Here is a 26,071-nt window from a genome sequence, read left to right on the forward strand (position 1 = left end):
TATCTTCCAAACTATATTTGTAGTCTTGTTTTATCTATTTTTAATCTGGAATGTTACAGAGGTTTCATGCCCAGATAATAACTCTTCTGTTTGGGTTTGTTTGTTTTTTTTTTCCAGAACTGTTTAATCAAACATGATGAGAATGGATACTCAGCAATAGTTGGAGACTTTGGTTTAGCAGAGAAAATTCCTGATCACAGGTATGTGAGCTAATCTAAATGAAGTGAGAGTTGTAGGACAAATGCAGGTCTGGAAGCTCTAGCTCTAGATTCCTGAGACTGTTATTGCACTCTGGTACAGAATTTCCAAAAAGTGCCCTCAGTCTTCAGTGTGGAACTGCAGGCTGGATAGCCATAATGTTCCAGCCTTAATTACTGTCCATTTTGATATTTAGTGGTGATATTTATTCTTCAAAAATGTTCCAAGCACTAAAGGATTTACTCAAGCTTTTTGGTAGATCTTTTAAGGTGGTACTTGGGAATTTTGGGTTTAAAAAACCCAAACCACAAAGCAAACACAATAAAAAAATATTGTCCAGCATTCAGGATTGGGATGATTTTGTAATAAATGTAATTTGTTGATTTCAAGCAACTTTAGCTTCTTTGCACTTTCAAAAACAATATTCATTGTCATTTCAGTACTATTCTTATTTAACCTCTGGGTTAGTTTTTATGATCCAGGATTATAACAGAGTAAAATAAAATTAATTATTAAGTTACTGTCTAACACTAGCTTACAATTTTCTTTTCCCTAGGATGAATTTATAATCTTAACTGATTTGAGGAATGCACAGGGGACTGTCACAAGCTATTGTCACAATTGAAAATAGTCCTTTTGTCATCCCTCCATTAGAGAGATCAAGGACAAGGATTTCGTTGTTCTCTCTGTATATTGACTTGTGTATTGCAGAGTATTCTGACTGTGAAATGTCCTGTCAGATTTTTTCAGTGTGTGCTTCTGTGTGAAATAAATAAAAGCCTTCCAGCACTTCTGTTGCAAAGAAAACAATAAAAGTTGATCTGCACAGTTTTTAAACAGCACATATCCTAAAACCATATATTGAGAGACCTGAAGGTTTGCGTTAGTATTGGTGAAATATTGGATCTAAAAGCTTAAAGCAAACATCTTAATTTACAAACTACTAATGAGTGCAGCCAATCTCTGTCTTGTAGCTGCTGTGGAGCACCCTGTGAGGTGCTGAAAGCTTCAGCTGTTTTCAGATGAACCCATCACAAAATCAGGAAGACACTACAGGTGCCTTAGGTGTCCATAATACCCAGCTTTGAGATGCCCTGAAAACTGAGATTACAGTTAAGGTAGCTTGAGACTAAAGCCAGCAGCATAATAGAATTGCTACATTAGCACTATTAGTCACTATTTTGTTTTTATCTAGTTTTACCTCCGTTTTCAAAAGCAGCTTTGTTCTTTCCAGTTTGCTGGTAACAAGCCATGCCACTCTGAGGCCTTTAGAAGGTTTTTCTTTTTTAAAGACGTATTCCCTCAAGATTAGCTGGGTGACAGGCTGGAGCTTTTCTTAAAGCCCCAGTATTCAGCTTTATGGAAACTGCAATTTTTTCAAATTGGGTCTATTCTGTTTACCTTTAATTTTTCCATACTGAAGGATTAATCTGTCCATCTTGATTTTAAATTTTTTAAAAAATACAATTTAAAAATATTTATTATTTTAATAATAAATAAGTTTGACTTCATTCAGAGCTGCATGTACATCTAGGGATGGATACCTGCATGTCATGCTAGATGAATGGAGAACTTGGCCTCTAGCCCAAAACTGATGTCCACAAACATTTTCATGTGTAGATGGAGGAGCCAACTCTGCCAAGAGTTAGGCAATAAAAACTATTGAACAGCTGTGACCTTAAAATAAAACATTATTTTAAAGTAGCTGTGCACTTTAAACTGGAAATAAAATATGAGTGATTTATTGGGAAAGTCAGTAACAATGCTTGAGCATTTAATTAATTATTCTTCCCTCTCTCCCACCACCTCCCATCCCTATCTATCCCACATCTGTGTAGTGAGAAGTTGCCTGTTGTGGGTTCACCCTTCTGGATGGCACCAGAAGTTCTCAGAGATGAGCCCTACAATGAAAAGGTAGGTACATGATATAAATGCAGTTAGTTGTCAAATGTTTTTCTTCTGTAGCAGTATGCAATATTTAGAATATCCATCATGTTAAAGCTATTATTATTTTCACTTGTGATGTTTCTGTACTCAGTAAGGGAGAGCGAGAATGAAATAGCAATATTTGTAATTCATGGTGTTTAATCTTATATGGAAATAGAATTGGCTTTATGATTGTTCTCTGTTATGCTATTTCATTCTGAAACACTCCACATACTGAAATACAGTAATGTTTTGTTGATCTAACACAATTTAATTTAACCAAGTCTGAGAAATGTAGAAAAGTTGCTTCCCTGACTGTACACTAATGAAATCTGGGTAGAAGTAAAAGGTCTGTATGTAAACTTGCACAATTCTCTGTGTGTATACATATATATATATCTATCTATATCTATGTGTGTATGTGTGTATAAATTAAAAAAATAAACCAGCATGTTTTAAGGTGAGATACCTTGATAAGACAAAATGTTCTCCAAAGGTATTTCTAAGTTTTCCTGTTTGTGTCATTGGGAAGTGTTTCTTTCAGAGGAAGACCAGGTCACACTGGGTTTTAGAAGTGATGTTTTCAATCAATCTCTTCTTTATGCAGGATTTTGTCTCCATTACTTCAGCTCTGCCAGTGCAGCTTTTATGTGATAAAGCCCACATCCTGTACCTCTCCATATCTAATAGTCAATACTCTGTTTAATTGAAGGTACTTTTAACTTGCAGGAAAGCAGTAACTACCTCAGTAATGAATATAATAATTACCATTTCAAAGCTTTTAAAAGAGTTTAATTGACCTAAATTAATAATAAAGTACCCAAATATGTGATGTCACATTCCTCATTGACCCTACCATGGGGAGGACTGAAGAGGAAGCATATGTCATACCTCATCAGCATGAAAGGTGACATATAAACAAGCCTGATAAGGGATGAGGGATTCATGCTTCTGCCCTGTATACTTGTATTCCATGTTTTCCTAAATTTTATTACCTGAAAAATTCAGGTGGGTGGAAATCTGAGGAACTGTGCAGCTCTAGATGTAGTTAGATAAGTGGTTACTAAATGTCATGGAAATTAAACCTGATATGCAGTGCTGCTAGGTATCTCAAGCTTTGGGAAGATAGTTTTCTCCAGAGGTACTGAACTGGGAAGAGGGAAATGTACTTTTTCTTAAAAGTAGCATTGATGTTCTGGCTAGGCTGTGAGTTGTGTATTCTAAACCTGTTTTTCTAACCACAGTGATATATGGGCATGTCATGTTTTAGCTATATTTTTAATTATTCCCATGTGTAGGACATCAGATGGAACTTCACTATTCTTCATGCAAAGAAGGATTTTTTATTTTTTTAAATTTTTGCATTGCTGAATTAAGAGTGGTTTGGTGGGGTTTTCTTTTTTTTTTCTTGAAAGAATTTTAAATTTATCATTGTTATTTGTACAACAAGAATGCTTTCTGTGAACATGGGTTTCTTCACATGGAAAATGTTAGCTTTAATGCAGTTGCTCAGTGTTTGAGGCTGTGGTGTTGTTCAGTTGTTTCATGATAGCCATTTGGGGTAAGGAGAAACTCAGTGGCAGATAAGAATGCTGAGCATTCATAGCTGAACCATGTGTCTATTAATTTTTTTCTCTCTCAGGCAGATGTGTTCTCCTATGGCATAATTCTGTGTGAGATTATAGCAAGAATACAGGCAGACCCAGACTATCTCCCTCGCACAGAGGTAAGTGGTTGTGTTTATAGCATTGGTGGGAGGTGCTGAGTCTGCCATGATAACAGCTCAGCCTTTAGGACTTCTGCCACTGCTGTCAAAGATAGGATGAATAGGTGTGACATTAAAAATAGCCTGTAAAAAGCTTTTGCTTTTTATGCTGTTATTGTAGGAAGCTCCATTGAAGACACTTTCTCAGAGACTTTGTTCAGCTGCAATCATAATGGGAATCCTTTCTGCCCCTAACTGGCAGGGCATCGAGAGCATTGCAATGCAAACTCTTCCTTTTGTGGAGTGATAGCTCATGTGGACTTCTTGCCAGGTTCACAATGAGACATTTTGGCACTCTGTATGCACTAAGCAGCCCCCTCCTTGTGAAAGGGGCAGGAGCTGTGTTAACAGCAGCTAAAATAAGTTAACCCTTATTTTTGTGTGAACTCTGCTAAGCACAGTGGATCTGAGCTATAATTGACTAATTAAAGATATTTTTTTCTTTATTTGTCCCATCTACAAGGCAGCTTTTGACCCTTTGTGGGGTTATTCCAAATTGTCTATCCCCCTCCATTTCTGAAAATGGAAAATTGCTTAAGTCTTGAACTGCAAGTAGATAAAAGATTCTTTTTTAGTCTGCTCTTCAGATTTTATAGACATGCACTTAAGAAACTGGATGATTTGTATTACCAGTCTACCATCTACTGAAAAGTTAGCCATTTTAACTGATACATTTCCATCACAGCAAAGCCTTTGGTTTTGGAGTAGGCTGTTAATTTGCACTATGAAAATCACTACATTGAAACATCACAGTATACTGTATTGTTTCCAAATCCACACAGGCAGCATTTCAAGTGCAATAGATTGCATTTGAATCCAGGAAGAAGGATGGGCTTTGATGTCATTCTCTTACAGCTATCCTGTATCAGTAATCCCCACTGGGGACGCTGCAATTTGGAGTGTGCATGAAGTTTGCTCAAACTCCTCTGTTATGTGGTTGCTGAGAAAGGTGTTCATGGTTATTGCTGATAACTTCACATAGGGATCCCCTAAAAGAAGATGCTTTGAGCTAGATAGAAGACCTCATTTATTTCTCTACGCTTTGTTGTCGTTTGTACAGAATTTTGGATTAGATTATGATTCCTTCCAGCACATGGTGGGAGACTGTCCTCCTGACTTCCTCCAGCTAGCCTTCAACTGCTGTAACGTGAGTATCTTATTTGAAAGGGAGAGGCCTAAACTGGAGTTCTCTAAATCCTTCTGGCTTTTGAAGAAAAAGCTTAAAGCATTTACAGGAGAGACTTGAAGAGCCTACCTCTAGAAGCAGTGTACCTTCTGACAGCCCAGGAAGTCCCTTTCAGTTTTTATAATCCTTCCCCTCCCCTTGCTCAAAGGTCTGTCTTGTGTTTCTGCAATTCTGTGTTCTGTCATGCCAAACAAACAGGTCTGGCACACTGAAGAGCTTCTTGCAGGCTGCTCAGGCTGACCATAACCAGTTGGATGCCATTGACACTGGCTAACCCTCAGGCTGACAAAATCCAGCTGCTGTTGTGTGCAGACCCACTGAGCTATGAAGGAAGGACTCAGTTGCTCTTACAAACAGAGGGGACAAACAAATCAAGATCAGGCATTAAACTATTCTGAAGTGTCTCTATGATGCCTTTTGGAAAAGGGGTTTGTCATCCAAATCCTTAGCCTGTGATATAAAATCCAAACTTGGACTGAAATGATTTAATATCTGTAAGGCTATAGGCCATGTGCTGTATGGAGAAAATTTTCTGGCAATTATTCAAGTAAAATTGTGATAGTAGATACCTTCCTGGCTCCTTATTGTGAAAACTCCAGGGCAGTAGATCTCTTCTGCTGGTTATCCTGTAACAGAGTTACTAGTACCAATGTATATTAACCAGTTTATATAAAATAAGAGAACCTGAGCTTCCACCACATTCAGCTGAAGTTGGGAATGTCCAATTTGCTCAGCTTAAGTAGAGACAACTTAAAAAAAATTTACTGCATAAAACTTGGCCCTGGATTCACAACCAGGCTGTGCTGGAACTGATGCCAGCATTGTGTCCAAGTGAGTGCTTTTAAGAAGTCTCATCTCTTTGTGCTTTTGGTGGCTATTTTTGACCTGATGTCTCTCTTTACTTTGTATTAGTACAAAAGCCCATGTTCAAGGAGAGAGTGGTATAAAGGTGAGAATGGGGGCTGTGACTGCTGCTCTTGGCACCACATAGCATAATTTAATTTTTAAGATGTTTGTGGAACTTAATATGAATGAGCTACTTAACTCCTCTTATTTCACCTTAGTACAGCAGAGCTTGCTTCACCTGGATAGGGGTACATCTCACTCTGTTTATGAAAACCTTTGATTACATGAGCACTAAAGGGTTTGGTTAGAGGTAGGATTTGACTTTGGAAAAGCTCAGCTCCCACCTGCAGACTCCAGAAATGGTATTGCATCCAAACACATGGTGCATGATTCAAAGCAATTTTTCAGCTCAGAAATTCAGAGTAAAGCTTCTCATGAAGGAAGAGGCAGTGACCTTACATTCTCATGTAAAATTTGGTGTGCTCAGAGAAGAAGGGTTTTCTCCTGCTCATTATTGTTAAATGCAGCTTCCTGTATAATAAATATCCCTTTGCTGAATTGAAATGGAAATTACTGTCTTGTGATCTGGCCATTAGTATGCTGATTTCAGTATGGGGCATGCTGGAGTTCACATACCACTCACCTAGGAGAAGGGAAACAGAGTAACAGATAAGGCTTTCTTATATCTTCCTAAGCATGCTGTGCCTCAGTAAGAGGTGATCAGTGTGGTAATGTTCTCTGAGACATGGACATTTATGACCTTTTTATTATTTAATAGGTCAGCAAGGTGTGAACTGTATAGCCCAGCTGAACTAATGTGCAAAGCCCTGGGATTTTCTACAGACAGGTTCTAAGGCACCCTAAGAAAACCAGTAAAAACTGACATGGATGAGTAGTGGATTAAAATTTAATTTATTGGTATAAAGTGTGGGGGTTTGTAAATAAGCACCTGCAAGAACCCAACAATTATAAGCCTACTTGTGGGACTATTTAATAAATGTAATCATAAATGATCATGCAAAAGGCTTGCCAGGATGACCTAGGCTGTTGGCAACCGCTGATTTGAGAAGGAATCTTCTCTTCCATTTGAGCAGAATTTGGACTGCTCAGGGATGGAAGAGGCAAATACGTCTGTGAGTAACTTTTCCATTGCTGCTTTTGTCTTGGATCTTACCTAGCACAAATTAAAATAGCCAGAGAACTGTTTTTACTTCCTCTAAGTTCCTGTAGCTTGCAACAGCTCCATAAGATTCCCAAATTAGTAAGTTTGTCAGAGTACAGTGTGTGCTTCAGTGTTGCCCCTGCCCTACTCTTTCAGTGAAACAGGGAATGCAGAAAAATGTTTTCCAATGCCAGTAAATTCCAGCTGCTGCTTTAGAACAATTTTCTTGCTGCTGTTGAGTTCTTCAAGTGTGGTTTCTTTGTTTGCTTTTTGTTACTGTTCATAGGAATTTTTAGCACTTTTCTCCTTGTTGCTAGATGTTCTGGCATTCCTGATCATACCAGTTGTCTTCAGAAAGATCCATCTCAAACAAGCTGCAGGGCAGTATCAGGGAGGTCTTTGGGGTTTGTTGTGTACAAAGCACTACTGTTCCCATTGTAGAGGTGGGATCTGTCTGGGCTTGTCCACTCTGAAAAAGCCTTTAGCAGGCTGGAAGCACCAATCAGGTCAAGCAGAATAGTTTTTATTACTGGAATAAAGTTAACTTTCCGCTGCTGAATTAGATGTTGCTACCTGCAGTATTGAAGCCTGTGACATATATACAGATTCAATGCTCAAAATGATGAAATGCTTTCAAAGTTACTGCTTAAAGGAAGTTGCTAGCCCTGTGGTACAATTTTAGTGTTGGACTTTGTTTAGAGATCTATATCTGCTTCAGCGAATAAATAAATATATACTGAAAAATACAGACTAATACATATTGATGAGCAGGGGGAATATTTTACCTGGGAAAGATGGATTTTTCTTTTTCCTAATTTATAGCTTTGTCAAATTATATTAGTACCCTTGCTTCACTACACTGAGTAGTATGGCTAATTAACAGATAAAAAATTACAACATTTTCAGCTTTAAGATCAGCAGTGCCATTTAGGTTTGTATTAATTAAAGCCACAAGGAGATGATGGAATAACTACAATCTTTTGAAGACTGACATAGCCATGTTGTTTTGTGTAGTCCGTTTGAAATAACATTGGTACATAATCTCTGTTTGATAACCAGAGTCCAGAAAGAAATCCTGAACTATCCAAGCTGTTTCAAGCAAACCAACGACCCCCCATCACAAGCCATGAATCTGAGAGTTTCCCACCTTTACCATTCAAAATTTTTCCTTTTCATAGAATATTTACAAATTGATAATTAAATGTGAGAGGTGTAATAGAATACTGCATTCCCCCTTCTTTCTGGTTGGTTTTTTTTTTTTTTTGCAGTGACAACACACTTAAAACCATTTTGAATTTCCTCAGTTTCCTCAGATTATTCCTCTCTCTGTCCACTGTGTAAGCAGAATAGCATGGACAAACCCACATGGACTTATTTGATTTGTGTGCATTCACAGATGGATCCCAAGTTGCGTCCTTCATTTGCTGATATTGTCAAAACACTGGAGGAAATGTTAAACCGCCTGAGAAATGAGGACTCAGAGAGAGACAGAAAGTTCTTGAACCTTGACAACAATGAAAGAAAACCAAAAGGTAAATGTCTGTCTTCTACAAACATTGCTGAGTGCTCACAGAAAGAGGAGGAAAAGCTTCATATTTTGAAAACTGATATTTGGCTATATGTGGTTTTATTTACGGTTTAGGAATGATTTTACACAAACCCTGAAAATTATTCTGGAGCAATGCTCTATGCTTTGCATTGTGGAATGTCCTTTGGTGAAAAAACAGCTAACTGTTTCTTAAAGTGCCTGATAATATTCTGTTCCCAAAATTTTGAGAAGAAATTTAGAGTCATTTGGGAATGTGTTTGTAAATTGCTGATCGTATATGAAAATTCATACATTTTTGATTTATTGCTGCCATATTTCATACATATACATAATTTCTTTGGTGTATGGTACTTGTAATATTTAGAGGATTCTTAAATTCCTTCAGGAGGAAGAGCACAGAAGATGCAAGAGTATTATAAAGTACCTAGAAATACTCTGAAAGACGAGAAAAGATGAGTCCCAGGTCTGCTTGGGAATGTTGGCCTTGAAAGGTTTTCTCTAAAGCTGTCTGGTGCCACCTGGTGTGGGGAGCAAACACTTGTAGCCTGGGCTGTATTCTGACTTGGGTGTTTTATGTTAGTACACTTCTGGCACTAGAAACTTAAGAGTACATTTAAAATAGTTTCTTATATTATGTGGATGTACAAATATGCAACATATAGACAGAATTATTGATCTGTAATATAGTTGTAGATTGAAATTTTTCTCTATGTCAAACCACATAGAGTTAATGTATGTGGTAGTTCTCCCACACCTGGAAAGCATCTAAAAGAGGTGTGAGTTAAAAAGGAAGTTTGTTTGTTTGTTTAGGGTTTTTTGTTTGGATTGGGGTTTTTCTTTTGGTGTTTGGTTTTGGTTTTTTTTCCTGGCATTCTCCCTTTGGAGTACATGTACAAAACAAGTACTTCTCAAAGTGTTACATGCTGTTCTTTGATTTGCATAGTCTTTCCTACATAGAATGGCTGTAGTCTAAACTCTGGCAGTATTTCAAGGGAAAAATGAAAATCCGTGTGCTTATTCTGGAAATGGTAGTCAAAAGGAGAAATCACTTCTTTGTACCCATTTGTTATTGCTCTCTAACAGGGCTCTTCAGAGGCACCTTGAGAGCCCATGACAGATGCATGTTCCAAACACTTGGGGAGTTAACATCTACCAGTTTCTCATCCTAATCTAGTGATACAGCTTTTATTTATAAATGTGTGTGTGCAATGGGTGCAAATACACAGGCATATGTACAACTTTTAAACTCCTATTCATTAGGGTCAGACTCTCATATATCTCCAGTTTTGGAAGGCTGAGATAGAATGACTTAAAATCTACATGGTACAAGGAGAGACTTTTTTTTAATCTTAGACATTTCCAATCAGGGTGAAAAAGTGCCACTTTCTTTGGCAACTATGTTTTGTACTGGTTCTCTTTTGTGGTCAGTAGCACCGACAGAGCCTGGGCAACCTCTACTGGAAGCCAGGATGATGAATCTAGAACATGCGAATTGTTCTTCTCCAACACCACCCTGTGCCATCTCTGCTGTGGCAGTGTACTGGCAGCAAGGAGGTTTGCAGGGGCCCTAAATATACTGAGGAGAAGAGAAGAGAATGGTGTACTTGTTTGTGCAGCAACTTAAAAGGAAGGAGCAGACATGTGCTTATGGAGCATAGTTTGGAATATCAGAAACGGCTTTTTTCTTTTACAGTGGTCGTGAAGGCTCTGAGTGAGCAGGTGCACAGCTGTATGGAGCTTCTTTAAGCTAAGAGTGTTTCTCTTTTTCTACTCAGGATCAATTGACAAAGGACCAGGAGTAAAACGTTTGAGTTCCTTGGATGATAAGATCCCACCCAAGTCACCCCGTCCCCGTCGCAATATCTGGTTGTCACGCAGCCAGTCGGATATCTTCTCTCGCAAGCCCTCCAGGAAGATAAACGTGCAGGACCCCTACTACACACCAAGCAAAGGGTTAGGCCGGAAAGTTAATCCCTTCAGTGCCCGGGAGGACCTCAAGGGGGGAAAGATCAAATTCTTTGACATGCCAAGCAAGTCTGTGATTTCCCTCGTGTTTGACTTGCATTCTCCAGAGGCAGGTGGAGGCCTGAAAGCCAGCCAGTCCCAGTTCCGGCAAGCATACGGCACAGACTGGCAAGACCTTTCCCTTCTTCCTGGGAGGAGATGCAGGTCACTTCCACTCTCTCCTGAATTAGCACACAAGGAATATGGCCTCTTTGGGGGACTGTCTTCAACTGTTGGCAGGTGTGACCCAGCCCAGTTAGGTGCAGAGGTTCGGCAAAAACTCTTGAGTAGCACGAAATACGGTGTGTCAGAGATTCCCCCCTTTCACGCCAAGCCTCACAGAACAGAGTTTCTTCTTGCACCAGGACAAGAAGAGGATATGGACTGTTCAGATGGACCAGTGCCCCAGGAGGAAAATGGGTTTTGCCCTGTTGAGAACACATGTGGAGATCCAGCATGTGATGAACCATTAGTGCTGGCCCAGTCTGGGTCACTATCTTACAAAAAGCTCCCAGTTGAGAATTCAGTGAACTCTGAGGGACGTGGCTCACCACAAGTGTTTGCAGGTTGTCCCCCTTCTGAAGAGATGGAGGTAGAAGATGACCTACTGAAAATTACTGTGTTAGAGTCAACAAAGCCTCTGTTCAGTGTTAGTCCTCCCACTGAGCTGAAGAGAGAGGCATGGCCCTTCAGGGAGCAGGATGGGGACAGTCCTGCCCTGTTGTCTCAGACCTCCTCCAACATCTCAGCAAGTGGCAGCACAAAGTCACCTTGTGACATATGAAGAGAGGGCTCAATCTGAATGTGTCCTTGAGTTGTTCCCAGTTGCTTAAACGAAGTTTTTCTGCAGTGCTGGGCTTCACATCTGAAAGAGACTCAACAAGCTGGCTGTAAGACAGATAGCTGCAGACAGTGTCTGAAGAGACTGATTATTTTATAAAACTTTATTTCAAATTGTGCTTATTCCCTTTCCTGATTTGAATTAGGAGGGGGAACTACTCCAGCCAGAATGGCCACGTGGGTCCCACAGTCCTTCCTGGAGGCAGCAGCCAGAGCAGGCACCATTAAACAGTTTGACCTGGATTTCCAGCATGGGGCATTTTAAGGTCTTAAGCTCCATGTAGAGTAGAAAGAATGACCCTTAGATTTTTCCCTCTTCCTCTAACTGAACATCTGCTCTAAGCCACAGCATATTTTTCATTAACATTCTGTATCAGTGCACCTGAGTCAGAGACTCTGTTTCAGAAACAGGCACAGAAGTCTTTCCGAGCTATGTTGAGCAGATAGGAATGCTCTCTAGTCCCAGAGCTGCTTTGAATGCTGTTGTAGCATTAAACAAGCTCTTCTTTCAAAAGCAGCAAAAACAAAACCCCTCATGCTGGTCACAATCTGCAGGCTGAGTCACATGACAAGTACTTTGTGATTAACAAGGAGAATCTGTTCCCTGGTTTCATTTTCCCTTGGGATTTAGTAATGGTGTTTAATACATTTGTGCAGGGAAGCTCGCTTCCTTGTACAGCTCTTTATGTACCTCAGCCCAAATGTGGAGGAAGATTTGCCCAGGGCACAGAGAAGCATATTCCAGGCATTGCCATTTCTGGGCTTCTGAAGAAGCTGCTCCTGAAAGTACCAGCTGTACTGAGCTTTTGGCAGGGGGTGGGCCCTTATCTCTGAAGAGCTGAGTGGACATCATGATCTGTTTCTGCAGAATAGTTAAATACAGTAGTTACATCACAATTGACTATTATCATTAAGCTGGAAGGGTCACATTCACCTCCCTCTCTGGTACAACATCCATCTCACTGATTTCACTGCAGTAATGATGGCTCCTCACTAGCTTGCTTGACAGAGGACAGGAATCTCCTGTTGAGGGGAAGTTGCCAGCAGTGTTGTAGCCCCACAAGTGCTCCTGGAGAGGACAGCTCACAGAAGGGCTTTGAATTGTCAAACTGAAGAAAATTAGCTTGTCCTAAATTGATTTTTTGTTTCCTCTACAGAAGGAAGCTGCTGTCTTTATTGGTTTCTCCTGTCACTGAATAGGATGATCTTTTTATTTTTTTTATTTTTTTTTTTTACTTCCCTTGACCAGTGGGTACCTGTGAAAGAAGCAGCAACATGAGCTTTAATGCTGCTTGCTGGAACCCACATCAGCAATCCCTGCTCTGGGAAGAAATGTCTGGGAAAGCTCATTCTGTGACATTTGTGCAACATCCTGCCCTTTTCCCAAAAAAACATGGGATTTTTAAAATTTTATTTTATGGGGTTTTTTAACCTATATTATCATTCCTAAGTGAGGTAAACATTGCACACCTGCTGAGCAGATGGTGATGCAGCAGAGTCCAGATTTTCATCCAGGTAGCCTGTTACACTCTTCCTGCTCTCTTGTAAGGCTGGATACTGTAAGCTAGTCTCTGATGGAAGCCAGACTATTTCTACTCTTCTATCTCAAAGAAAGGATGGAGAAAGCCTTAGTTCTTTCTTGGCTGGGATGTGTATCTTTCCTGAGGTGGAGGTAGCTATTCTATGAGTTACAGCTGTGACTTCCTCTAGTGAAGTGTGTGTTAACCTGAGCAGTTCTCCCTTTGCAGTGGCTGTTATGAATGAAAGGAGAAGCCCAGTGTGCTGAGTTATTTAATACAGTCCATGCTAGATTAGGCAGCTGTTGGCAGCTTGAAAGAGAAAACGCCTGTGCTCACTAAGATCACCCTTTTGGCCCACACCTCTCTGCCTCTTGAAGGTGCTGATCTGCAGAATAGTCTCTGTTTTCTATATTGTGTCTGCAGAGTGCAGAGCAGCTTGTGTGGCTGCCACTGTGTGTGTAACTTTGAGGACAGAGAAACACCAGAACACATTTGCCTGCCTGGTGCCTGCTTGCCTTTTTTTTTTTGTAATTTTAAAATCTTTTTATCTTTGCTACAACTGTATCTTCTGGGAGGGAAACCATCAGCACCAGCTTCTGTTGTCACAAGATGCATTGAGGTGTGTGTGACTTCAGACAAACAAGCAATAATGAGTAGTTTACTTTTGGATCAGCAGGCTGAGGGAAGCTGTCCAGCAGCCTGACCGGAGAGCACACGCACACCTCTGGCTGCCCTGGGGCCCCCGAGAGCGAGCCCTGGCTGTCAGTGCTGACACCCCATCATGAAGCCTGCTGCCCTCCCTGACACTGTGAAGCTTGAGCAGTCAGCTTGGGGTACCCCAGGGCACCCATTGCAGTGACCTCACTGCTCTCTTACACTGCTGGCTTTATCACGTTTCCCTGCCCTGAACAGCTCTTACAAAGCAGCAGAGCTAAAATTTTATTTCCTTAAATGTCCGCTCTAAGCACAACCAATTGACATGCATTGGGCACAACTATCAACATTTCTGGCTCTTGGTACTGAGGTGATGTCAGAAACAGAAATGCCAAGGAGTAGCAGCTCAGGCCTTTCCTGGATTGGTCTGCATGGGAAGAGGCACACGTATGAAACCGGAGTAAAAGGTCATTTTAGAAATTGCAAAGTGGTTGCTGAAACCCAGTGTTTCCAAGGATGCTGTTGGAAGTCACAACATCTCATCCCTTTGGCTGTGTAAAGCTGAATCTAGGCTGCACCTAGTAATTCCTAGGTTTTGTGCCTACTGAGGTTGCTTTTCTACAGAGGGCCGTTTTCTGACAGCTACTGATAAACATGAATTTGAACATGTGGTCAGCAAGCTCCTTGTTTTATAGTGATGTGACAAAGTTTTATCGTGATTGGATTTTACCGTGATTCTGACTTTACAGGAGCAGTTCTTGCTCTTTTAAAGTACTTTCTACACATTGCTACACATCTCCCTGAAGAGATCAAAGATATTTTTAATTCACTTTAAATCTATGTTGAGTGCAACTAAATGTCTGTTATAAGCTATTTCTGTTGTGGTTGCAGGTTGACAAAATGCAGCCAAGAGAATGCATGTGAATTGCTGCCCCTCCAAAGCAGCACAGCCAAGGGGCTGTAGCAGACTTGTACTTGTTGGAGAGGCATTGATGTATTATGTGTAACAGAACGTTGGTATTTTTTGCCAGTACAACTAAAGACACTTGAATAATTCCTGTTTGCACTTAATGCTATTGTTTATATTGCATGTCACTACATTTCTATGCAAAACAAATAACCTTTTTTTTTTTTTTTGGGAGGAGGGGCAGCCAGATATTTGATTAAGTATAAAGATCTTTGCGAGATGATCTATTTTCGTATTTATGAAGGAGTTTTACGTCTTAATATTTTGCAGTCTGTAAATAGCTGAACTTGTAATTAAAGGCTTAGGAAGAAGTTTGTAGCCTGTGTATAATAGTAAGTTAACACTGCCAGAAAAAAAATCTTTGCGAAACAACTTTTCTAATATTGTGGATATTTATGAATATGTAAAGAAAGCACGTCTTGTTTTTATGTTGATTGACCTTCTGACTTTTTTGAACTATAGAAATGGTGTATGTTTTATTGGAACTGCAATAAGAAGTAACCAAAGATGAATCCACTTAAATATTTTCATAATTTTTTCTTGGTCAGGTTTTGTAAACTTTCCCAACTTGCTTTCAAAATAAAAATGAAATCAAGGCCTGAGTCTTGTGATTAAGAGGACAACTGCTTTAAGTTAAAAAAGCTGGCTCGAATGCTTACTTAAAATAGAAATGCCATTAATATCTGGATTGAGATTGTATTTGCTATTACTCAGTGCTGAGTTATACCCAAGGAAAACTCATCCTCAGTAAATGTTATTTCTCTCCTGCATCTCATTGAAGAGTTCCACTACTGAATCCATGAAACTCGAGGATTTTTTTTTTCCTGCTCTGAAGGCTAGGCTGTATCTCGTGAGCTCCCAGATAAGATGGCTTTTGATAGCAGCCTGCAGGGTGCTTGCCATGGTGGGTGCTCTGTTCTAGCCCTAATTAACTTCAGCAGCAAAGGAAGCTGTGCAGTTTCTCAGGATAACATATCTGGCTTTCAGCCCCACTGCCTCTCCCCTTGGAACAAGTCTGAAGACCTGTTATGGCTTGGTTCTGCATGCAGTTAGCTGGCTCTAGAATCAGCACATTCCCAGGTGCGAGGAGTTTTCTCCTTCCCTTCTCTCCTGTAGGGGCAAAAGTCTCATCTGTGCATGCTCTAACCAAAGGTGCATTTCCCCTCCTTCAGCCTCATCCCTGCCTTCACATTCCAGCATGCCACTAAGGAACACGGGCAACTCCAACTGAGAGCAATTTAATTGGTCAGATGTTAAAACACAAATAAGAATATGAAACCTGTTCCCTTTTTGGCAAGTTCTTGATGGACGAAAGAACTCCAAAACTTGGAGGAGACAAAAAAAGCACAGTTTAGTGAGGAGTGCTGTAGCTCTATGCACTGTCCCAGGCCAACTTTATCTTCTCGCTGTGAGCTTTGGAAGATTTAGAAAACAAGCTCTTCACTATTTGCAGTGGCACAGATTTCCCACTGAGGTACCGTTTATTATGGCAGTCTGGCAACCAGGGCCCTGCACTGGCATCTGTATTTTTCCCTTGCTTGAGCATCCAGACATAAGCCATGATATAGCCAGTCATGAACGCATCAAAGCCAGCTCGGTGTGTGCCCCCCTGCGAAGGAGGGCCATGGCTTTCCTTTTCCTTTCCTGCAGCACCTGCTGCTTCAGTCTCATGGGTGGCTGGGTGACTGACTGAGCCCAACCCAACCTTTGACTTCTCCACTTGGTCACTGTAAGAGGAATCTCCCTTGGCAGAAGGGCTCTGGGCAGCTGCTCTCTGGTCAGTTCTTTCAGTGCTCCCCAGATTCTCTTCCCATTGTGTGCTGGTGTCTGAGCTGACCTCCGTTTCCATGTCCATGGAGATCTCCAGTGGCCTGCTCTCCCTGTTGGGTGCAATCTCTGCCAGCTCTGTAGCAGCTGCAGGCTCATAGCAGCTCTGCTTCCGTGGCGGTCCTTCCTCCCCGTTCTGAGCTTGCTCCATGTTGTCCCCTGTGCTTTCCTGTTGGAATGCTGCTATGAGCACTTTCATGTTCTTCCGATGTTTCCATCTGTGCTTCCGTTTCTTTCTCTTCTCCCAAAGCTTGTCGTCCTCGTCAATGATGAGGTCGATGTTATGAGACTCTGGACACTTCACCCCTTTTGGACACCACCCATAGGCCTAGGGAGAAAGAGAGAGGGGTCTGTAGCCTCCATCTTACTGGTTAGAGCAGCAGTCACCATAATGTGGAGTGGAGCTAATTATTCCCTTCCACTGAGGGCTTGTGAGGCTGGAGCAGGAAGAGTGTCCAGTTAGAGCCCCCCAGCACACGGGAAAGGTGCTGACACACTGTACTGGGTGCAGCACACAGCATATCAGCAGAGGCTAAGGAAGGTGGGTTTGTTCTACCTGGAAAAGACAAGGCTAAGGGGAGGGGGCTATCTAGTTGGTGTCTGCAAGTACCTACTGCACAGGTTATGGGCAAGATGGAGCTAAACTCTTGTCAGAGCACAGGGAGAGGGAACCTGGTAACAGTCAGGGGAAATTATGACTAGAAGTGCAGGAAAACATTTTTCATGTAGTGGTCAAGCACTAGAACAGGGACCTGGAGTTGTTTTTTAATCTCTGTCCTTAGACAATTTAAAAATTTACCAAACAAGGCTCTGAGCAACAGAGATCATGGCTGGATGAGAAACTTCCAGAGATTTCCCCAGCTTGTGTTCTGTGACGGAATGTACAACAGGTGGAAGAGCTCCTTTTCTCCAGGAAGCACCTGAAGCCAGTTATGATCTGACCAGATGGGCTCTTTGCTGCTGTAGCTGCACTAGGACGAGCTCTTGTGACCACCCTGTGCTACAGTGCCAGAAGCTGCAGACAGGTAATAATTTTTTATACCTAATGAAAATAAAGGGAAGGATAAAGGTGGTACTTCTCTCTTGTAGGACAGGGCAAACTAACACAGAACTTGAGGTCTCCCCAAGACAGCTGGGGAGGATACTGTAACTCATACTGGGGATAGTGTAACTCATACTGTCCCACTGTTTAGGGCCACAGACTCTCTGTTGGAATCCTCCTAATGAAGCCTGTAAGATTCCCAGCCTCGAAGCAGAGCACATTACTGCCCTGTCTGCCATGAAGCCACCTGAAGCTTGAAAATGTTCCCTGTACTATGAAGCAGGTGAGGGGGAGTTGCCAGGTGCTTTCCTGCAATTTCTGGCTTGGGCCACGTGTGGCCCTTTCCACAGAGTCAGGAAGGGAGCGGGGATTTGCGTTCCTTACCGAGAATTTCTCACAGACAGGCACCTTATTCCCCCCTGCAGCACTGGGGCTGTCTTCTTCCAGAGAGCAGCAGCGGTAGTCGATGTAGCGGGACATGTTGGCAGGGTAACTGCAGAACTCCACCGTGAGGTGCTGCCCGCTCGAGTCCCTCAGCTTGCAGTTCTCTCGCTTGCTGGAACAAGAGGAGCACACAGTTACTGTGGGGTGGGACCAGGGCACGGAGCACACACTGCTCTCCATCAGCTCTCAACTCCATGAGTTTTCCTGCTCTTGAGCTCCAGCCCCAGATGCTGGAAAGGAATTCAATCCCAGGAGAGCAGCTTTAGTAAGTAGTTCTTTCCGTGCTGATTCAAAGGGTTTTTTTCTTATGCTGACACAGAGGAAGGGAAAGCAGCATCTCTGGTGAAGTTACAGGAGAAGAGGTGCACAGTTTGTTCTTTTAACTATAAAGGGCATTAAGATACGTTTGTCTTCGTAATGGTAATGGACAAGGAAAAAACACTCCAAAATGAGGTCCTGTGCAGCAGTCACCATCCAGCCAGGTTGAACCTGGGCAATGCAGGCAACAAGGAAGGGTTTTCATTTAATGAAAAAAAGTCTGATCCCTGTTTTGTCCCAAGAGCTGGTTAAAAGGCCAAAACCTTTGGAAGGCTCTACCTAATGAGAACCTGGGTTAAAACATTTAAGACATCAGCTTAGAAAGTTATTTTTATCTTGTCAAAACAAAGCACTCTCATGTTTTGAGAACGGCCATCTTGAATGTTTTCAGACCTGTCAAAGTGGCATTTCCTGAGATAAAACAGTCACAAAAAATACCATTTCTCCTCAAAACAGAGCATGACTTGAGCTTTATGGAGATCCCAGGGGCTTTATCACTGCCAGGGGCTTGTTTAGATTGTGTGGGGCCTGCAGAATGTGGGGCCAGACTGCAAAGCACAGACTTGTGTCCTGAACAAGAGCACAACCCTTGCTTGGAAGGAAGTGATGGGAGTCAGAGTGAGCCATGGGCATCACGTGTGTAGGGCATGTGACAGAGCTGGTCAGTGTCAAGGAGTGCAGGGAACACCCACCCTTTAACTGCAGTGTCCCTCACAAAACAGAATTATAATTAGCAGACCTGCAGGTCAGCCCTGGTTTCTTTTCTGTGTGATTTCCTGCCCTGTGGCACTGCTGGACCAGAGCCAGGCAGTGACCCAATTAGATCTCAGATCAGGCCAGTGTGGTCAGTCTTCTACTGGCACCAGTTCTGAAGTTCTCTTTCAGCTGCTGCCCACCAAACAGGTAAGGCCTGTTAAAAAAACAAACCCACAGAAAGCACAGGGCAGAGTCACCTGAAAAGCACCTTCAGTCAGTGGGACAGTGAAAGGACACAGCCCCCGTGCCTGGAAAAACACACAGTGACCCTCCCTTTGCCTGTCCTCCTGCAGGCTCTGAGTTCCAGCGTGCTGCTCACCACTTCTTGTAGGCGTACTCCAAGTAGGAGGCTACAAAGCGGGTCTCGAACTCCGAGGCGTACTTGGTGTCGTATATTCCCGCTGGGAACATCTCGGAGAGGTCGGCGGTGAAGGTGCCGAGGCTCTCGGGGAGGTGAGCGTAGAAGCACTGGTACAGGAACACCAGGTCGATGAGGCCGTTGTGGAGGATGAGCGGCTTCTTCGCCCGGATGAGCTCCAGGAAAAGCGTCCGAACGCTCAGGCTCTGGCTCTCGTTGCCCTGCACGAGGAAGGATCAGCCAGTGAGCCTCGGCTGGCTGTCACCCTGGAGAGCCCTCAGGGTGCCGCCCGCAGCTGTGACTTACAAACGTTTGGAAAAGCAACTGCAAGGAGCGGGTTTAAAGCAGCAGGGAGGTGAAAGGGATAATGCTGCAGGCAGGACCACAGGGCGTGCCCACCTTCACGCAGGAGCGCTCCCGCAAACCTGGAGCACAGCAGGCTGAGGTGTCTGAAAGGGAGTGGGTTTGTACCTTGTCGTTGCCCTTGTGGTAAGGGATCCCCTGGGAATACTGCTTGTTGAAGTCGAAGCCGTGCTGCACCAGGAACTGCACTGACTGCGGCTCCACCACGTAATCCTCGGTGCAGAGCAGCGTGAGGTTGTAGATCTGGCACAGGTACGTGTTCTCGGACTGCACAAGAGAGCGTGCCAAGAACCCCGGGACACCTGTCAGAGGGAGCTGCCGGGACAATTCCACGGGGATTCCCTCTCCCAGCGCCTCCCCGTCTCCAGGGACCGAGCAATACAAACCGGCCGCACCACGGTTCGAGCACGCACCTTCTCCGGGAGCTGCTTGAAGCAGGCGACGCCGAGGGACAGGACAGAGCGCGTCCGGGCGGCGCTGCAGACGGCCTTGTAGCGCTCCTCGATGCACCTGGCCCCGGCAGAACGGGCCGTGAACGGGCCTGCCCGTACCCCGGGGAGAGGGCACCGCGCAGCCGGTACCGCGAAACGCACCCCCCCCGCCCCACCGGGCACTCACGGGCTCAGCAGCGACTTTCGGGCGCCGAGGCCGCTCAGCTCCTGCGGGGCGACAGACACCATCAGTGGCTCCCCGGGCCGGCCGCGCCCCTCCCCGCCGCCGCCACCCCCACCCCGGCTCACCGTGTCCACGGCCACGAAGGTGGCGGAGCGCAGCGCCAGCACCATGGACGGCCACAGCTCCGCCAGGTTGTCGCTCTGCACGTCCACCACCGGCACCCGCGCCGGGCCCGGGCCCCGCACGCTTTGCCCGCTCCGCGCCCAGCGCCGCCCGCCCTCGCGGCCGGCCCGGCTTCTGCCGGCCCCGTTGAGGTTTTTTACCGTTCTCAAAATCCGTTTTCAACCGAAATTTGGAATTAAGTCAACAGGCGTTTAGCTGGAACAGCTCACTTGGGTCCTTCCGGAGCGACCGCTCGGACCGGCGGGAGCAGGGGCGGGTCCCTTTTGCTCCCGGCTTGCTGATTGGCTCCAGCGAGCCAGGAGGCCCCGCCCCATCCTGCATTCCGGGGGAGGGCGGGTACGAGCCCGCTCCGCGCGCTTCTCTTCGATTGGCTGGCGTGGACGGTGGGCGTGGCCCCCGCTCTGATTGGCCGTCGCGCGGGGGTGGGGCGGGACACGTTTTCCCGGGAAAGCGCGCGCGGCGGCGGGAGCGGCGGCGCCATGGGCCCCGCGCGGGGCCGGGCGGCGGGCGGGAGCGCGGCCCCGCCCCAGGGGCGGAGCAGGAAGCGCGCGTCGCCCCGCGGAGGTGCCCGGCAGCGGGAGGGCTGGGGGAGTGTGGGGTGTTCTCTCCGGGGCACGGACCGCCAGCCCGGGCAGTCTCCGGTGCTTGCTGGCTCCTCGTAAAGCCCGGTTACTCGGTGCGCGTCCACCCGGCAGCGGCTCGGTCGGGCTCCCGCCTCTGCTGCGCTTGAGCCCCGCAGCCCTTCGCCGTCTCCCGCCGTGCGCTGACCTGGCGCCGCTCTCCCGGCAGGGGCCCCGGCGGCAGCGCCCGCTCCGCCGCCCGCCCGGCATCTCTTCAGCGACCCGGCCGAGGTCCAGGCCCTGCGCCGGGATCTGCTCGCCTGGTACGACCGATGCAAGCGGGACCTTCCCTGGCGGGCTCTGGTAAGGCGAGACATCGGGAAGAGGGAATGGGGAACTACTTACTCTGCCTTAGGGAGCCTGGCTGATGGGACCGGTCATGCATGGAAGTGCTCCCAGCCAGTCGTGGCTGGTCTGGAGCCAGTCCTAGGTATGAAGAGTAAAAGAAGGGCACGCTTCTCAAATGTAACCTTCAAGAGGAGTACTTATCTCTGGCAAGGTTAGTCTAGCTGTGTTTTAATCCTGTTTTGTTCCTGCCTCTATGATACCCTGAAGCAGCGAGTGCTGCATGGAGAAGGTTTCCCATGTATTTGTTTTAAGCCTGCTGGACGTTTTTTTAGAGCTCCTGCCTGTTGTGTGCTCAGCCTGGCAGCAGTGGCTCAAGAGTCATTGTGGTGCTGAGCGTGGGCATCAGCTTTGCAGCAGCGTCTGAATGGTGGGATCTGCACAGCCCCTCTGTGGGATTTATATCTGTCTTCAGTTGCTTCCTATGCAGGCGGGCTCGGGTATGGGATAGGTCTCTGTGGGATTTTTTAACCTCCTAAGTAACTCTCCATGTGAGATTTCAGCAAGAAGGTGTTTTGGCTGTCACTTGATAAACCCAAACTCAGAACTTCTGAGTGCTTGGGGGAAATATTTTTTTAAATTTCAGATTCCATTGCAGTGTTCAGAACACACCATGGATTGTTGTATTTTACACGCAGGTCCCCTCTGCAGTGGGGTCCTGTGTCACCTTGTTTCTCACACTTCATCTTCTTCCCCTTCCAGGCAGCGACGGAGCCGGATGCCGACAGACGGGGATATGCAGGTGAGGAGCAGGGACTGGCTGTGTGAGGCGTGGCTTTGTGTGCCATCCTGCCTGAGGTGGCCACGAGAGCCATTGATTCCCCTTGCAGGGCACTGGGGGGTTGGAGAACCCACCTTGGGCCTGGGGGAGCTCCCGTGGGGAAGGTGCGGGGTGGGAGGGTGTCCCATGAGCTGGATGCTGCGCAGGGTTTGTAGCCAGTGCTAACGTGGCCACAGCACGAGGTGTGGGTGGATTGGTGCCCCTGCTCTGACCCCTGCCCTGCTCCCTGCAGTGTGGGTGTCCGAGATCATGCTCCAGCAGACACAGGTGGCTACGGTGATCGACTACTACACCCGCTGGATGCAGGTGACTGCTCCTTACGCTGTCCTGTGCCCACAGGCTGCCCCTTTTGGAGACCTTGTTCACTGCCTGTGGCAGATGCCCAGTGGCAGAACTCTGCTTGTCCCTGACTTGTCCCTTTCCCCCTGTCCTGCAGAAATGGCCAACGCTGCAGGCTCTGGCACAGGCGTCCCTGGAGGTGAGCATCGCTGGGACCGGGTGCTCTCCCTGCCCTGTGGCTCTCCATTAACACCGTCCTGTGTCTCTGGGAGCAGGAGGTGAACGAGCTCTGGGCTGGGCTTGGCTACTACTCCAGAGGGAAGCGTCTGCAGGAAGCAGCAAGGAAGGTGCTGGAGTTGGGGGGAAGGGGATTTCTGAAGCCCTCTGTGGCTGCTGGGCTGGTGCTGGCTCATGTCTGCCCTGCCTTGCTGGGGCTGTGCTGCTGGCACGAGGCTGCAGAGGCTGGGATCCCATCTTCCCATGGGCAGAATGGGTTCCTTGCACACAGCCACCCCAGCTGCTTCCCTGAGCTTGGCCCCTTCCCTGCCAGGTGGTGTCTGAGCTGGCTGGCCGGATGCCCAGGACGGCCGAGGACCTGCAGAAGCTGCTGCCGGGCGTGGGCCGATACACGGCGGGAGCCATCGCGTCCATCTCCTACGGACAGGTGAGAGCTGGTGACAGCGGGCACGTCTCCCCCTCGGCTGCCCAGCCCCACTCCTGACAGCTCCTGCTGCTGGGTCTCACAAGCCAAAGGCTCCCCAGGGTTGTGCTTGGCTCTCCCCCAACTTTGGGATGCATCACAGCCCCCAGCCAGCTTGACCTGTGGGTTGGCCTCGTGTGTGTCGCTCTCCATCCTGGGAGCATCCCAGCTCCCTTCTTTGTCTGGAGCACCTCCCAGCATGGTAATGCCAGCTCCTGGTGCCAGGCTACGGGAGTTGTGGATGGGAATGTGATCCGGGTCCTGTGCCGCCTGCGGTGCGTTGGTGCCGACTCCAGCAGCCCGGCTGTCATCGACCGGCTCTGGTAAGGGAAATGCTCTGTCTCTGGAGCTGTGCTGATTGTGGCTGAAGGCAGGATCACCCAGGAGCCTTGGGGAGCTGAGCCTGTGAAGGGAGGCAGGTGTGGAGTGTGGGAACTCTTGGGAAGTTGGTGCTGCTGGGAGTAGTGGTGAAAGGAGCTGTGTTGCCTGTGCCTACCTAGGAGCTTCCCCCCGACAGGCAGGAGGCAGGCAAAGGTCCTGGCATGCTCTCCCCAGAGATCCCTGTGCCTCTCACTGCTGTTTCTCCAGGGACATGGCCAATGTCCTGGTGGACAAGAGTCGCCCAGGGGATTTTAACCAAGCCTTGATGGAGCTTGGGGCAACTGTGTGTGTGCCCAAATCCCCGCTGTGTGGGGAGTGCCCGGTGAAGCAGCACTGCCAAGCATGGCGCAGAGTAAGTGTGGCCCCCAGGGTTTGCCATGCCTGGGGACAAGGTGGGCTGGCAGATGAGCCTCTCCTCACTTCTGTCCACCCTTGCAGGTGGAGAAGGAGCTGGCCTTTGCCTCTCAGAAGCTGCTTGGAAAAGCCCCCCCAGTGCCTGATGTTGAGGACTGTGGTAAGCATGAGGGGAGATTCCTGTTGTGGCTCCAGGTCTGAGTCCTGCAGCAGCTGTTACACTGGTGTTTGCAGGTGTTGGGGACTGTCCCCTGTGCCCTCCAGCCACAGAGCCGTGGGACAGCAGCCTGGGGGTGACCAACTTTCCCCGGAAAGCAGCGAAGAAGCCGCCGCGGGCGATGCGGACAGCCACGTGTGTGCTGGAGCGGAGGGGCTGCCACGGGGCCCCAGAATACCTCATTGTGCAGAGACCCAGCTCAGGTAATGGGGCTGCGACAGGGGGGGATGAAGGCACCACACAGCCCCTTCCCACCTCATGAGGGACAGAGAGAGCAGCTTTGGTTGCTGGGGTGGGGAAAGGAGCCCTTTGGGGCTGTGATGAGGCTCAGTGTCCCTGGACGTGTCCCTTGCTGTCTCATATTTCTGTCATGCCTCCTTCCCAGGTCTCCTGGCTGGACTCTGGGAGTTCCCAAGTCTCCCGCTGGCTCAAGATCTGCAGGAGGAGAAGGAGAGGGAGGAGCTGGCTGATCACCTCCAGGCCTGGATAGGGCGGCCCGTGGCAGCAGCAGGCCTGCAGTTTATTGGAGAGGTGAGCCTGGAGCTGGAGGGATGCAGCGAGTCCCCTGTGCTCAGCCATGGGGATGTAGCACACAGAAGAAAGGTCTCCCTTCCGCACTTGTCAGCCCTCCCAAGCTCTGCCCCACTGCTCAGGACCCTGGCAGGCTCGGTGCATTTTGTATCCCCCATTGCCTCCCAGCTGCCCATCTCGTGTATCTTTCCATCCCCTCACAGGTCATCCACGTCTTCTCCCACATCCACCAGACGTACGTGGTCTACTCCCTGCACCTAGATGGGGATGTGACCCTGGACCCTGCCTTGTCCCCGTCCCGCTGGGTGACAGAGCATGAGTTCCATACCTCGGCCGTGTCCACAGCCATGAAGAAGGTATGGGGTGGTCCTTGGGCCTTTCCTCCCTTCCCTCAGTTATCTTGGGAAAACCCCTGGCATCCCCTCAACTTCTCTGGGCTGTCCCAGCTGTTGTTCAGCTCTGGGCTCTCTTGTTCTTCCTTCAGGTGCTGAAAGCTCACGAGAAGCAGCGCAGGAAGGAGAGCAGCCCTGTCAAGGTGAGCAGTGCTCCAGGGTGCCTGGGGCTCCAGCGCTGTGGGACAGCCTCTGGTGTGCTGTGCTGAAGGTGCCCTGGAGTTTGGGCCAAGCAGCATCCCCAGCCTGTGGCAGGGGAACTTGCCTGACTGGCACTGCCCCTGGGTGTCCCCAGTTCCCAGGGGGGATTCCTGGAGCCTGTGGGGGCTCTTGGGGTCTGGTTGAGCCCTGCTGTGTCTCCTGCAGGGCTCCAAGAGGAAGCGGGGGGCAAAAGCACAGGGAGCAGGCAGCCCCTGCCCTGGGACACAGCTCTCCATCCACGCCTTTCTCCGGGCACCGACGGGCCCGTGAGGCACCGACCTTCCTCGTGTGAGACACCGGAGCCCCTCGCTGGGCTCAGTGCTGCCCAGGGCCTGGCAGTGCTGTCCCTGTGCTGTAGCAAGCCCAGGACATGGCACTACAATGGTTTCTCACTCTTCCTTTCCCCTGCCTCCCACGTGGGCATTGTGCCTGGATGTGGCCACTGGTCCTGGTTTAATCCTGGAGCCAGACTTGCCCTCCCTCCTTGGCTGGAGCCCTCCTGGGGCTACTCAGCCCCATACTGCCACCACTTTGGCACTGGGGACTCAGGGCAGCAGGGGTTTCTCTGCAGCAGTGGGAGCCACATGGCTCCTGGAGCCCTGGCCCCTGCCTGCGTCTCATGCCCCAGCCAGTGACTGGGGCTGCTGCTGTACCCTCCCTTGTTTTTACTGGACCTGAAAATAAATCTTAAGTGCGTGGAGTTTTTTAAGTGATTGCCTGTGTTGCACTGTGCCAAGCTGGGAGTGT

General features: G+C 47.2%; 3 protein-coding genes across 9 annotated transcripts in view; 2 read left to right on the forward strand and 1 right to left on the reverse strand.

Annotated features, from left to right (window-relative positions):
* The window catches only part of TESK2 (testis associated actin remodelling kinase 2), a 77,008-nt gene extending 61,271 nt beyond the window's left edge, over positions 1 to 15,737 (forward strand). For all 3 annotated transcript variants that reach the window (XM_041421618.1, XM_041421619.1, XM_041421620.1), the window contains 6 exons: positions 118 to 200; positions 2,037 to 2,112; positions 3,767 to 3,850; positions 4,950 to 5,036; positions 8,480 to 8,615; positions 10,408 to 15,737. In XM_041421618.1, coding sequence (XP_041277552.1) covers positions 118 to 200; positions 2,037 to 2,112; positions 3,767 to 3,850; positions 4,950 to 5,036; positions 8,480 to 8,615; positions 10,408 to 11,420 — 1,479 coding nt within the window. In that variant the 3' untranslated portion in view covers positions 11,421 to 15,737. The remainder of the gene's footprint in view (positions 1 to 117; positions 201 to 2,036; positions 2,113 to 3,766; positions 3,851 to 4,949; positions 5,037 to 8,479; positions 8,616 to 10,407) is intronic.
* A 102-nt stretch (positions 15,738 to 15,839) lies between these two features.
* TOE1 (target of EGR1, exonuclease) lies at positions 15,840 to 20,581 on the reverse strand. Its single transcript, XM_041421621.1, has 7 exons — positions 20,466 to 20,581; positions 20,344 to 20,384; positions 20,139 to 20,235; positions 19,834 to 19,992; positions 19,324 to 19,583; positions 17,871 to 18,042; positions 15,840 to 16,772 (listed from the first exon to the last, which is right to left on the reverse strand). Exons 1-7 carry the CDS (start codon positions 20,508 to 20,510, stop codon positions 15,990 to 15,992), a joined length of 1,557 nt encoding a protein of 518 aa, XP_041277555.1. The 5' UTR covers positions 20,511 to 20,581; the 3' UTR covers positions 15,840 to 15,989.
* A 439-nt stretch (positions 20,582 to 21,020) lies between these two features.
* MUTYH (mutY DNA glycosylase) lies at positions 21,021 to 26,033 on the forward strand. 5 transcript variants are annotated; one of them, XM_041421770.1, is made up of 15 exons: positions 21,021 to 21,199; positions 21,313 to 21,446; positions 22,191 to 22,230; positions 22,502 to 22,575; positions 22,706 to 22,747; positions 22,824 to 22,895; positions 23,099 to 23,212; positions 23,474 to 23,571; positions 23,837 to 23,981; positions 24,068 to 24,143; positions 24,218 to 24,403; positions 24,586 to 24,731; positions 24,935 to 25,087; positions 25,216 to 25,266; positions 25,490 to 26,033. In XM_041421770.1, exons 4-15 carry the CDS (start codon positions 22,519 to 22,521, stop codon positions 25,592 to 25,594), a joined length of 1,245 nt encoding a protein of 414 aa, XP_041277704.1. In that variant the 5' UTR covers positions 21,021 to 21,199; positions 21,313 to 21,446; positions 22,191 to 22,230; positions 22,502 to 22,518; the 3' UTR covers positions 25,595 to 26,033. The 5 variants fall into 5 exon arrangements, with proteins under 5 accessions (XP_041277704.1, XP_041277705.1, XP_041277702.1 ...); XM_041421771.1 differs by having other exon boundaries at positions 21,029 to 21,087; XM_041421767.1 differs by lacking the exons at positions 21,021 to 21,199; positions 21,313 to 21,446 and adding exons at positions 21,499 to 21,642; positions 21,764 to 21,928.
* The last annotated feature ends 38 nt before the right edge of the window (positions 26,034 to 26,071 follow it).

The sequence above is a fragment of the Onychostruthus taczanowskii genome, unplaced genomic scaffold (assembly GCF_017590055.1).
Source record: "Onychostruthus taczanowskii isolate IOZ18803 unplaced genomic scaffold, ASM1759005v1 scaffold7, whole genome shotgun sequence".
NCBI lineage: Eukaryota > Metazoa > Chordata > Aves > Passeriformes > Passeridae > Onychostruthus > Onychostruthus taczanowskii.

What these genes read in the sequence shown, in the direction of transcription:
- TOE1 (XM_041421621.1), bottom strand. Translation starts at nt 20,510, where the DNA reads ATGGTGCTGGCGCTGCGCTCCGCCACCTTCGTGGCCGTGGACACG. An exon ending in CCTTCGTGGCCGTGGACACG is followed by an intron (nt 20,385 to 20,465) that starts GTGAGCCGGGGT and finishes GTCGCCCCGCAG; the next exon opens with GAGCTGAGCGGCCTCGGCGC. An exon ending in CTGTCTGTGAGAAATTCTCG is followed by an intron (nt 16,773 to 17,870) that starts GTAAGGAACGCA and finishes CTTTCTCCCTAG; the next exon opens with GCCTATGGGTGGTGTCCAAA.
- MUTYH (XM_041421770.1), top strand. Translation starts at nt 22,519, where the DNA reads ATGCTCCAGCAGACACAGGTGGCTACGGTGATCGACTACTACACCCGC. An exon ending in GCCTGATGTTGAGGACTGTG is followed by an intron (nt 24,144 to 24,217) that starts GTAAGCATGAGG and finishes TGGTGTTTGCAG; the next exon opens with GTGTTGGGGACTGTCCCCTG. An exon ending in TGTCCACAGCCATGAAGAAG is followed by an intron (nt 25,088 to 25,215) that starts GTATGGGGTGGT and finishes TTCTTCCTTCAG; the next exon opens with GTGCTGAAAGCTCACGAGAA.